The sequence below is a fragment of the Sardina pilchardus genome, chromosome 16 (genome assembly GCF_963854185.1).
Source record: "Sardina pilchardus chromosome 16, fSarPil1.1, whole genome shotgun sequence".
Classification (NCBI taxonomy): domain Eukaryota; kingdom Metazoa; phylum Chordata; class Actinopteri; order Clupeiformes; family Clupeidae; genus Sardina; species Sardina pilchardus.
The window spans coordinates 9809508-9823460 of record NC_085009.1 but is presented as its reverse complement, the minus strand read 5'-3'; the positions used below and the strand labels follow the sequence as shown (position 1 = coordinate 9823460).

The 13953-nt window shown below is 39.4% G+C and overlaps 1 protein-coding gene across 1 annotated transcript; it reads right to left on the bottom strand.

Moving 5' to 3' along the window:
- Positions 1-12268, bottom strand: LOC134059508 (E3 ubiquitin-protein ligase TRIM39-like). Its single transcript, XM_062515942.1, has 4 exons — positions 12052-12268; positions 5019-6221; positions 4254-4289; positions 1-1246 (listed from the first exon to the last, which is right to left on the bottom strand). Exons 1-4 carry the CDS (start codon positions 12209-12211, stop codon positions 693-695), a joined length of 1953 nt encoding a protein of 650 aa, XP_062371926.1. The 5' UTR covers positions 12212-12268; the 3' UTR covers positions 1-692.
- Positions 12269-13953: the final 1685 nt, after the last annotated feature.

Here is a 13953-nt window from a genome sequence, read left to right as displayed (position 1 = left end):
TTTTAAAACAATGTAGTTGAATCCTTATTTCTACAGTCTGATTTGAGTAAAAGCAAGCATAATCTGACTATATTACTGTAAAAAGGCTGATAATCAATCATGGTGTAAAAAAACACAAACACTCTATTATTGTCTAACATGTGTGGTTAACAAGATCTCGAGCTTAAAAGCTCAAGCATTGATGTTACTACTCGATTACCCGAGCACTTGAGTACTCTGTGCAACCCTTAGTACCCAGGACACTGGAAATGAGTTGTCACAACTTAAATAACATTGTACAATCATGAAAAAGCAAATACAAACGGGCTTATGAAAGCAGTGAGATTCATTTGCATAAGATCAGAATATTTGGGGTCTGCCATTATTGAACAAATAACTAGTTATTTCTTTAAAAAAAACCCTCCGGAGAAAATGAAGTTTGTAACGCTCTGTATGTTATCTGCTTTTTTTCCAAGAAAAATAAAGCAAAAATAAGCAGTCAATGTCATGATTGAGAATTTCTACTTTAGAAATTTATGGCAGACCGATTACAGCTTCAGTATGCAACAAATATAAGCTACATAAACCATTTTAAGGACATGAAGCGATTTTCCATGAAAAAAGAACCTTCTGAACTTATTAGAGATGTAAGAGGAGTTTCAGGTGCGTAATGAACTGCTGGTTTTAATAAAACATCAACCCATCGTTATACATTACTTGATAGGGCAGATAGGAACTGAGGAGATGATAAGAGGAGCGGAGTTCTTTCCTCCATCATTAAGATGAGGAGAGAAGTGTGGGTAAAGTTTCTCAGTGAAGGGAACATTAGTAAAAGAGTAGAGATGATACCAACAGTCTGCATCATAAAAGGAGACCAGACCTGCCTCATAATCCACAAACACCCCCACCCTCTGGGGCTTCTCTTTCAGGGAGAGGGGAAGAGAGGGATCAGCTAGTGCTTCATACTCATTCCCATTACGCAGCCATATTGTCCAATATCCATTCTCAGGGCTCAGATTTATGTCTCCCTTCCTGGTAATGGACTCTCTGGCCACCCCTAAGATCCACGCAGTCTTCCCCTTGACCTGAACCTCATAGTAGAATTTACCAGTGGAAAAGCCCTGTTTTCCTAAGACAAATATAACAGGACTGAACCTTTTGGGGTTGTCAGGGACATTCTGCTGTGTGTCGCCAAGTCTCACTTGTTTTCCATCAGCAGACAGGATTAACTGGGCATGCGCTGTGTCAGGATCTAGAGTCACATCCACTTAGATAAAAACAAAAAAAAGACATGGCAGCTGAAAATATATTTAGTCTGAGACAGAATGATACATACTACACTCTAAGAATTAGAGGAGCCTCGAGGAACCTTTTGGGGTTCCTCACCATTGCCACTGTGGAGGAACCTTTTCAGCTCACAGGGGTTCCTCAGGGATCCTTCATGAAAGGTTCTTCAAGGAACCCTTCAATTATTAGGCCTTATTATTACTACTAGGCCTTTTATCATGCATGTTGTTATCATGCATGTTTATGTTTATTATTATTATTATTATTGACAATACTGACAACAAAGGAATGTTTTCCACAGATTTTATTCAATAATTTAACAAGTATTCTCTGGATCCTGGCACATAAATACATAAATGAATGAATAAATAATTGAATGAATGAATGAATAAAGTTAATACATTAATAAATACATAGCCTACAATAATAATGATAATTACAAAATAAACAAACAAAAATAAATAAATAATTAATAATAAACACTACCTACTACCTAAAGGAGACAGCAGAGCAAAGAGTCAAACTCTGAGTGTGTGTGTGTGAGACTTTTTTCTGTCACTGGTACTTTTTTTTTTGCATTATATCCTCAAAGATATATATATATCGACACATACAAAACAAATTAAGAAAATAAATAATTGGCCATTTTAATTACAGTGGGGCTGATCTTTCCCTCTGGTGTGTTTGACATTAGGTATTTTTGTATGAAACAGAGGGTGTTTTTTACACTCTTATGGTATTCAATATTAAAAACAAAATAAATAGACATTAGGGTGGCCAAAGCCTGGGTGACCTCATCAACTTCTTGGGTAAGGACATCCTGAAAGTCGAGTTGAACAGCAAAAGAAGCCTCCATGAAGGGGTTCCCTGTAATGACCAGTACCGGCGTTGGAACCTCTGGATCCTAGCAACCAAATAAATAAATAAGCAAATAAATAAATAAATACATACATACATACATACATACATAGATAGATAAATGCATACATTAACACATACAAACGACAATGAGATGTTACAAATGGGAAATCAATAACAAGCAACAAACATAATTTTGGCTAATTGACAAACCTTACCTTTCTATTGATCACATAAAGTGCTTTGGGGTTCTCTCTGAACAGGTATGGAATGAGCAAGGTGCCCAGGATGACTTGCAGACCTTTTGTTTAAAAGAGAAATAGAAATTCAAAATATATTAGAGAAAGAACTTTCCCACATGTACATTCATTCACTAGTGCTTGCATGTAGTGTATTGTTGTATGTTTTACATTTGCAAATGTACAATTGAATTATATTTAAGAATGACTCATAAGATTAACTTAGATGACATGGCACATGCATTTAATATAATAGAGAGGATACCCTGAACTCTCACCTCTGTGACACTCCTCATGTTGCATTGATTTGGCCTCCTCATACATGCAAAAGAGGTCCTGTCCAGTAGCTCGCCGCTGACATTCCTCTATGACCATCTTTGCGATTTGACCCATTCCTGTCATGATGCTGCGGTCTATGTCAACATCTAGCTGGCTTTGTGATTCTGTGAGGAGCTGTAATCACACACACACACACACACACACACACACACACACACACACACACACACACACACACACACACACAGAGAGAGAGAGAGCAAACAAATATTAAATACTATGTGAGATACATTTGATTTTAGAGCTGATGAGGGAATAGTTAGTTATAGTACTTACTATAACTGGGAATCTTAGCCCAGGATATTCTTCAAGGGCCTCCATAGTTGAATGAGTTTGCAAGTATTTTCTCCTCTCTTCTCGTGTGCGGATCATTTTGTCTTGCAGGATGGATAGATTGGGATGTTTCTTAAGGCATTCGGCCCGCATTTTTTCCTGGTGACACCTGAGGCTGGCTGCATCCTCTCCTTGCACGCTGGCTGCATCCTCTCCTTGCACATTGGCTGTCTGATTACTCGGTCCAGTCTGCAAATGATAAAAAAGCACGTTTAATGCAAAGTAGTGGCGACAACACTGCGCAACACTACTAGTCCAATGTAACAACATGATAATGTTTCCATTTAGCTGCTAACGTTACTTGTAACTGTCAACTAGCAGAGGCAGCAGACTGTACGAACTACAGTGGCGACATTGCTAGCTGGTGCTGGCATCCCAAGTATCAAACAAACTGTGGTGTCATTTTCAACGACAGCTTTAAACATATCTTTAGTCAAACGGGAAAAATAGGAGAATATGGTAGCCTAGGCTAAATGTATGTTTGTGTATTATGACTGACGTTAACTAAGCTAGCATTCAGGTAACGATTAGCTAGCTATGATAAGTGATAACCAAAACCGATTTAGCAGCTGGACTATGGGAATATAAATGTCGACGCTGACTACCCCGGACATGTTGTCACTAGACATTTCTAGGTCTAAAATTAATTGACAGATATAAAAGTTAATGTTTACCAGTATAGACTCGCTAACGTTACCCACCTTTGAGTTGTTCGTTGAATGGAAAGTCGTTGGAAAGTCCGTCACGGCAGTTCAAAATGTTCCACGCTCGCGGACAAACAATGGCCATGCAGGTTCCTCAAAGAACCCCAAAGATGGGAAGGTTCCTGGAGAATCCCCAAAGTGCCTCGAAGCACCTCTAATTCTTAGAGTGTATGAGAAATGTTTGTGAGGAATGTTTTACAGAAACGGTCTGTGACAAGTGTAATTTGGAGACTATATGTAACCCATGTACCCATAGATTTAATAAAGCCTGCCATTAGTCCTGAAGGAGTTCTCATACATGTTGAGCACTTGTTGACTGCTTTTCATTCACTCATGTTAATCAAGAAGCCTTCCAGGTGACTGTTCCATGAAATTGTAAATGTTTCCGATAGTGCACAAAGCAGTCATGAATGGAGGCTATTTTGAAGAATCTAATACATGAAACATATTTAGTTTTTTTAACAGAAGAAACAATATGAAATGTGATGATTATCAGAGTTTAAAAAACAAATACCTGCATGACTTTTAATTTTCTTCATGTCATGTGATTCTGTGGAGAAGAATACATTAAATAAAGGCAGTCAAAACACATCTATTGTATATTTGAGATACATGAACAACATTTCTGAAGTGCAGGACAGTTAAAAAGATTCTAAAAGAATATTTGGTCCTGTCTTGTGAGTAAAGTGGCAGAAGAAAAAAAACATTGAAAAGGACTAAATAGAATCAGGAATCATCTTGAAATGCTGAAGAGTTTCATAGAAATAAAATAATTAAAGCTTACAATAAAAAATGAAACAGAACCTGATCATTTATAATATGCAATGTGCCTTTTCCAAATGAAAATCCTCTCCTTTCTTCATATCATGTCACTTTTTGACAACAGTCTATTTCGGTAAACTACTTTTCAGTATCAAATTACTGTACAATAATTCAAAATGCTGTAGAAGACAACAATTCAAGATTTATTTAAAATGATTGTATCCTCTGTCCACTGACACCAAACTCTCAATTTTGACTCATTTTGCCAGATCGGGTCACATTTGAAATATCATTAATTTTACAATTCATCCCTGCCACAGAGTCTACGTGTCACCACTGTTTTCTGCACATAAAATAACATACATCTGCATATACATCAGTGTTCTTGATAACACTATTCAAGGGAGGATTTCATTGAGACACTGCCATCCTTAATTACATGTTGCTTCGGCATTAAAATAACTTCTACTGTACATCATAAGATATGTAAAGCAACTGATTATGTTTAAACACTCACGTAGGTTTGACAAATTCTCTTGCAGTGCATCCCTCTCGGCAGTCACAGTGTTCAGTCTGTTCTGTAGCTGGGTTTTCTCTCTGATCAGGTTGTTGTGACTTGTCTGTAGCTGAGACTTATCTGAATTCAAGTTGTTGTACCTGGTCTGCAATTGGGATTTCTCTCTATTCAGGTTGTTAAATCGGTCGTGTAGTTTGGATTTCTCTGAATTCAGGTTGTTGTAGCTTGTCTGTAACTGAGATTTATCTCTAATCAAATCATTGTATCCTGTCTGTAGCTGAGATTTCTCTGAATTCAGGTTGTTGTAGCTTGTCTGTAGCTGGGATTTCTCTCTATTGAGGTTGTTAAATCTGTCTTGCAATTTGGATGTATCTGAATTCAGGTTGTTGTATCTAGTCTGTAGCTGATTTTTTTCTGAATTCAGGTTGTTGTAACTGGTCTGCAGCTGGGATTTCTCTGAATTCAGGTTGTTGTAGCTAGTGTTTAACTGGGATTTTTCTCTATTCAGGATATTAAACATGTTCTGCAATTTGAATTTTTCTGAATACAGGTTGTTGTAGCTTGTCTGCAGCTGGGATTTCTCTGAATACAGATGGTTAAATCTGTCCTGCAGTTTGGATTTCTCTGAATTCAGGGTATTGCAGTTGGTTTGTAACTGAAATTTCTCTCCAGTTAAGTTCTGATATCTGTCTTGTAACAAAGAATTGTCTCTGTCCAATGTTTCCCAGTTGCTTTGTAATTTAGACTTCTCTTTAAATAGGTTGCTATACTTTTCCTGTAACTGTAATATCTCTTCAGTTACGTTATTGTAACTAGCATCCAAAAGGGCCTTTTGTTTGTTGAGGTTGTTGTAACCTTTCTGCAGTTGGGTGCTGTATTTTGTCAGGTTGTTGTAAGTGGTCTGTAGCTGGGATTTCTCACTATTCAGGTTGTTAATTTTGTCCTGCAATTTGGATTTCTCTGAATTCAGGTTGTCATAATGGGTCTGTAGCTGGGATTTCTCACTACTCAGGGTATCGTAACTCTTTTGCAACTGTAATTTTTCTCTGATCAGATTGTCATGACCTGACTGCATCCTTAGTTTCTCTGTGCAACTATCCTGTAACTGTTTGGCTTCCACCATTTTGAAGCTGAGAACTGCAATACCAGAGAGCAGAAGAACACACAGCAGACCCAGAAACACAGCAGTGCTCCTCCAGGGCCCTGAGGATAAGACAAAGTACAATAATATGATAATTAGAACAATATGTCACTGTAGTTGATGAAAACAGGCAAATAAAATCAGGGGCATAGCCAGAGGGGTGGCTCCGGGTGGCACAGGCCACCCTTGACATTCAATTGGCCACCCCAGGTGCCACCCTAAAATCCTAGTCTACGATTCGCCATTAACAGTCAAAGGCGAGACATTTCTTGATGCACTTGCAGCACAATATCAGGGTTCAGAAATATAAGCAATCAAGCAAACATGCTTGCAGTTAGGCTACATGGCTTATTGTTTTTAGCATGTGAGTTTACAGTAGGCCTACAGGCTACTGCTTGCGCTAACACAAAAACATATATTTACCTATCACATCTGACAGTGTCCATTTACCTTATTACACACACACAAAACCCAGTATTGCAATTGTGGAATCACGTAATGTAGGCAAATTTTTATATCTGCCTATTCTACCTACTCAGCCGACACTGTTGTATTGTTATGTTGTATTTTAAATAGTCTACTGCCCTATTGACATTGGGGAAAGTTTATAGCTTATAGGCCAGTGTTTCTTAATCTTAACTGGTGGGTTGGAACTTGGAACCCAAAAGTGGGTTGTGGTTCTGATCTGAGTGATGGGTCGCGGAGCTTGTGGCTAAAAAGAAATTAAAAATCGCCAATTTAAAATGCTACCTGATCAGATCTATCATTGGCCCATTATTTTGATAAACTTTATTCGTAGCCTATGTCAGTCATTGGCATGGCATGGACATAGACAATGCTTATGTACAGGTCATAGATATAATGTTAGGGAGCTAATTTTATAAAAGTATGCATAATTTTAAGCTATCATGTGAAACGCAAGTTGGCTGCAACCCTTAAAACTTGAAGTAAGATAGAATATGATTAACTTAAATTGAGGACAAAATAAGACAGTGTGGGGTGCTAGGGATGGGTATTGATACGTTTTTATCAATATCGATGGCATTATCGATTCTGCCTATCAATCCAATTCCTTATCAATTCTCTTATCGATTCCCAAAAAATGTAGGTGCACCCACATTTTTCATTGCATCGCCTTTAACGCCAAAAGGTTACCTTTTATCGCTCTCCTTTCATATAATGTGAATGATTTTTTAACAATAAGGCGTAGAAAAAGCTTGTCTTTATTTAAAACACAATAAGGAATATACATATTCTTTATAAAGAATTATAAAGATGTATAGCCTACAGTGTATATATATAATATAATATAATTCTTTATATATTCTAATCTATAGCCTACTACTGACATTTCTGATATTCATGACTATTCATATTACAACTCTGCCTCTTTAATTCAGCTGTCGACTTGTAGCCTCAAATTGTAAACAAAGTAGCATAGTTGGCTAGCTTATTAGGCTATAGTCTACTGGTTGGACTGTTCAGTTTCCCCACGTGTGTTTAAGTTGCAAGGTAGGCTAATACTTTGTCTCCTTGGGACAGGCCCTTTTGAGTTTTAGAGTTGGAAAACATTGAGATGATCAGTCAACTTGAATGCAAGAGTTTGAATCAAATTTGTGCAGTAGCCTACGCTATGATGCTAACCGAAATTAATTATAATGTCGCTAGTTGTCTTCTATGCGTCATTGCTTTCACGATTGTGAATGTGCATGTCGAGGGGCGGGTGTCGCGCACGAGAGAGGGAGAGGGAGAGAGAGCGGGCCAAGGGGTTACTTATATACAGTTTTGGCAAAGTTGCACGCATAGTCTACAATTAAAACTTGTGAAGGAAACGTATGCTTTCACCCGAGCAGCGTCAGGTGCACCTAGAATTATTTTCAGGCACACTCTTAATCACAACATTTTGGGCGCATATGCACTCTGGAGCCCTGGACCGGGCAACGTTAGCACCCCTCCGTAGTCTGTCAAACACATGACACTCTTGGAGCTTAATCCCATGCTTCACGGACAAATGTTTTAACTTATTGCTGGTATTACTACCCTTACACGATTTGACTTGTAGTATGAGTCGTCGCAGAGGGCGTGTAGTAACACAAAATTTCAGGAAAACCGGAAAAGGTCCGACGTCATGCAGGCTGAGGGAATCGTTAAGGGAATCGATAACAAAAAAGACGTACGATGTCGATGGAATTGATAAGTTAAACCCGGTTCCAAGACGGAACCGGTTATCGATGCCCAACCCTATGGGGTGCACATGAGAGCATAAAACCATCCAAACTAAAGTGCCACTTGGAAATAACGCACCCCTGTCAAAGACAAACCTGTCGAGTAGGACTTTGAGGTAATATCAGCAGTTAAAGACTTCACAAATGTAATGGCAAACATCTGCATTTTCCACACAAATAGGCAGGCACTTTGCGTGTCTTATGTCAAGTCAAGTCAAGTCACATTTATTTATAAAGCGCATTTTTGTATAGGCTACACAAAGTGCACACCCAAAGCGCTGCAGACAAACAAAAACAAAATGCTGGACGGAGTGGCGTATTCGCCAGCGTACCCGTACACAAACATTTGACATACAGATGAACAAACGAAACATAGACAACAAAACACTCAATACGTCCAAAAGGCAATGTTAGCGCTTTGCCTAACATGAACGCAACATTGAGTCCGTCCGTAGCCTAAAGGAGCGGCGTGACCATCTGTGCTTGTAGCGCTTCCTCTGCAAAGGTGGAGCATATCTTCATCGACGGAGGAGGTGGCAGTGGAGGAGGCGTGCTGTCGAAGTTCCTCGGCGTTGTAAAGAAATCCACCCATAGTCTACACAGACTGTGGAGCTGATGTGGAGTAGGCCTATAGATGGACGCGCAGCAGCGCAGGCAGACACAGCACAAAGCCTCGATCTCCCAGGACAAGCTAGTCAACCGACTAACACGGCAATCTCAGCGAGATTATGTAGGCTACCTCACCATATTCGTTGGCCTGAATGCTGAATATATAGTTGGTCACTATGAACTTGTGAAATTATGGGTTCCAAAACCAGACCAGTTAAGAACCACTGGCAAAAAAACATTTCACACTTCCACTTTTGCTCAAATGGCCTAATTTCTGAACGGGTTTTGTTCAGAGCTGAAAATGAGCTGAAAACTGTATTGGACATTTTATCCAATTACAAAGACATTTGATGTGAGAGTATAGTCTTTGTCCTTCAATTCATGAGTATGGTGCTTGGTGCATGGTTTTACTCATGCATGTGTGCTAATTTAACAACTTGAGACTGTTTCTGTTTATCTAGATGCCACCCTTGAATTAACCAGTGCCCCACTAGGGCCACCCTTGTTACAAATCTCTAGAATCGCCACTGAATAAAATATTTTCAACCCCTGATCAAATAAACTGATCTCATGCTTACTCATGATGTTCTTTTAAGCTTCTTCATTCATAGCAGTTTACAAACTTTTGAAATAACTCCATATGCAAGCAAATTCCATAGTCAGTGTGTGATTTGAAGGGCTTCCCCCTTCCAGTTTTGAGCACAAGTTTTATTATTTGTATCGGGGGGATGGGGAGTACAGATTTGCCGATTTTAGCTGATTCCAATTACATTTTTCTAACCACTTTACAGCCCACACCAAGATTTATTTTCTGTCTTTTCTTTAATAGAACATTTTAACATTGAAATTCAATCAACTTTTCCATACTGAAATTACTTTAATTAATGGAACAGGCGAACAGACAGATAACAGGCAAATACGTTATTTTCTATAGCTATAAGCTATATAATTTATATAATTTATATAATAGCTATATAAAACTTCTTTATAGCAGTTTACAAACTTTTGAAATATCCATGTTACTCCATATGCAAGCAAATTCAGGTTGTGATTTGTAGGGATGAGGGGGGAAGGGGTCTTGACCACAAGCTTGATTATTTGTGTCACGGGTGGGCTATGGCTGACGATACTGATTTTAGCTTTTTACTTTAACTTTAAAGCACTTTAATAGAACATTTTCACTTTAACTTTTGTTTGGCTTTCTAATATCATATTTCATTTACATATGTAATTGCTTGATGACAATGGAAGTGACGTCTTCGGAAATTCCACGCAATTTGAGTCCCACCCCATGGGCCCCACAGCTTTTTCACCAAAAACTTTACTAATGCAGGTTGCCGGAAACTTGTGAACCATGTCAGCGTCACCCTCGTTTTAGTGAGTAGAGAGTAAAACAAATGAATGTAAAAAATAAATGTCAATATAAATTAAAAAAATTAAATGTTGGCCCCAGCCGTGGCGCGACTGGCTGGGGCACCTGCACCGCACGCCGATTCCCGCCCCGTGGTCCTTTCCGGATCCCGCCCCTACTCTCTCTCCCGTTTGTTTCCTGTCATGCTCTCTACTGTCCTGTCCAATTAAAGGCATAAAAAGCCCAAAAAATAATCAAAAAAAAAATTGTTAATGTAATGGTTCTGAATGCTGGAAAGAAATGTATTGTCCCATTATTGCATCATCACTTAATTGATTGGCCAATTCCGATGATGAAACATAAGTGACGTGAAGCAGCACTTGTACACAACGGATAGTTGGTCTGATTGGTTGAAGGACTATTCAATTGCGTACATTTGAACGATGCCCATTGATCACGCCTCTTGTGCAGTAGAAACAAAGCGCAGCCTCCCCAGACTAATGTTGTGCCCTGCCAGATGTGCAAGATGCCCATGCTGTAGGCACTAATGTACCTCCACATCCGTCATAGATATTGCTTTTCAAACTGAGCACTAACAATTTGGATAGGTCGGATGCTTGGATAAGCCCTCTCCTCTATGAGTCCATGATTTCCAAAAAAGAATTGACCATTTTAAAAAATCAAACTGTATAGAAGACAATTGTTATCCTGAGCCCATGCAATGATTTTCTTCACAGAAACAGGTATTGTTTTAATGCAGTGCCATCTGAGGTGCAGCAAAGATCATAGCCATCCAATATTGTTCTTCAGCTCTATCCCTTGTTTGCAAAGATTTCTCTGGATTCTCTGAATATTTCATTATGTACTGTAGCCTAGATGATGAACTCCCCAAATACATCACATATTTCATGTTGTGAAGAATTTAAATTACATTGTTTCCTCATTTGTCCACACAGGTTTATTGAGTGATGAATACCGCTACATCTTTACTTGTAAGAGACTTTACTTCTTTTTCATACCTGTAAGTGGCACTCTTTCTTTCTGTAGCTTATGCCACCAATGTTCAGGTGATTGGCAACTAGTGTGACTATCCAAATATTAAAAAACTCAAAACTCAAAAAATCTGTCTTCTGTTTTATAAAATAGTGTGTCATATACAAAATGAAATATTAGCAATCTGGCTGAAATGAACTAATCAGCTCCATCTCTTTGTCGTCATTGGAGCCAGTGTCAGTCAGAAAACTGTATTGCTTCTTTGCCTGACATGTTGTAGGCTACTAACCTAAGCAAACATATGCACCACATGACCCACATGGCAGAACCCGGCGCACTTCCCCCATATAGATCAACACACCACCATATCAAACCAACAAACAAATAATAACTTGCACATACAGTTAACTCAAATGGCTCCTGCAATACACAATCCTGTTGCCAGTTACCCCAATTAATTATGAAACATTCCTCCACTATAACTGTAGAACAACCACAGGATTTAAATGATTTGTAATAAATAACATAGTTACAGTATAACAGTCTAACATGGTCTGTGTGGATAGAATGCATATGTTTTACAAGGAAGAGACCATTCCCTGTGTCATCAATCACAAATTACACAAATGTTTTGTAAATTACAACTGTAGGCTTACCTTACGGTTTAAAATTGATACTGAATAACAATTACATTAATAAAAATGTCACACTCACTAGAGTGATGAGGACCTGGGCCTTCCTGGTTGTCTCTGGAGTCTGGAGTCTTGCTGAGAACATCAATGGTGTCGGTGCCTGCTTCTTCATATTTGTCTGTAGCGGGCTTGCTGACCTCACCAGGGTCTACAGGTCGATAGATGCCCTCAGTCATCTCCATTCTGCACCTGCTCTTCTCTTCTGGCTGCTAGTATATCTTTTCCACTCTGTTATGTGGAGTGAGTCTGTCAGTGAAATTCAAACCCACAGTGTTAGACAGGTTTTATATGCGTACAAACCAGGATGTGGAAGTCACTGCAGCTGAGAAATTCAGAAAAGGGCCCTTAAACTCCATTACCCCTTCCCTCTCTTCTTGTTGAGTTAGCAACCTGTGAGAGGGTTGCATAGTGCTTCATGTTCATGAGGTCAACTCATAGTCATGGTTACTAGCTGAGTGTTTAGGTGAACAGCTTTGGTCTAGAGGCATTTTGTTGGCATACATTTTATTGTCTTTCTTTATTTAAGCCTAGGTCTATCTGTGTGAGGAAAAAGTCATAGCATGCCACCTTCAGTACACTTCAGCAGGAAGGTATCTTGAGTTTATTGTAAAGGTTTCCCTGCAACTGACAGACTAAAACCTTCCTGACGCAGATGGAAATGGACATGAACAGTCAGCTGATTCATATGTTGAACTGTCGTCCTATCGTCTTGTTCACACTTTCTGGGTTACACTCAAGTAACCCCAATCCTCTCTTCCTCTATCGAGAAGGAACCAGCGCACACTGCAGAGTTCATGTCCCGAGAGGGTTTGGTTTAGATTGTAGTACACAGCCCTGTTCACTATGACCTCACACTAAGGTAAAGGGCCCTATCATGCAGACAGCGCAGTGAGCTTTTGCGACTTGCGCAACATATCACTACTAATCTCTGGGAGCGCATCCTTCTTTTTTCCAGCGAAAATGTATGTTCTCTAAATAGGAGATGATATCGCAGCCTAACGGGCGTGTGTCACGGCTTTGCCTGGCTCCTCCTCCTGTCTGTCCTACGTCTGTCTCCTACAGATGAGCTGGGCGCAGGTGTTTGGAGTTGCAGTAATTGCTTCCTGGTTTGGGCCTTTAAAAGAGTTCTCCAGACGAGGCTGGAGGTCGACCGCCGCTGCTCTGTCTCTCCCGCACCGACTTAGGATTTTGCTTTGCTTATTCATTGCACCTCATATACTGATTGCATACACTTTTATTTCTAAGTTCAACTCCACTACTGACGTTACTTAAACCTATTCTGTTCAATTCTATTTATTTAATAAATCTAATATATATCGCTACTCCGCGTGTGCCTTTCCCTATTCTCTGTTGCTTGCTCTGAGCCAGGCTTGTAACAGAATTGGGGATCTCGTCCGGGATTTTGAGCCATCGATCGGTAAATATGCGTCTTTGTTTCTATTGCTCAATTGACTTTGAGTAGTTTGTAGTGTTAATTGTTAAATGCACTAAGGATTGTAGGCTGTTTTGATTAACGTGTCTAAATTTGGTAGCTGTATTTGGATCCTTCGGTGATCCGGCGCAGTAGCCTAAGTTTGTTTGTAAAGCATAGACGCATTGCAAATTATTGGGAAAGACGCACTTCGATTAGATTTAGTAATTGATTTGTGTTACGTTGGTGCGGGAGACAATTTGGTTCGTTCTGTGCCAGGGGTTGTTTAAATACAGCCAGGTTAAAGTATTGGCGGCGGTCCATTGAGGGGTAAGTGCGGGCCTTCGCTGTGATTGCGAGACAGAATTAGGCTATTGTTAATTGCTGGTGTAGCCATTGGAGCTTTTGTAAATCCCTGCTAAGCGTTTAAACGCTTGTTTGTTATTTTGTTTTTTTTTGTTTTTGTGCTATATCTTGGGCGGAGGGCACAGTCGTGGATGCTTGCTTTAACGG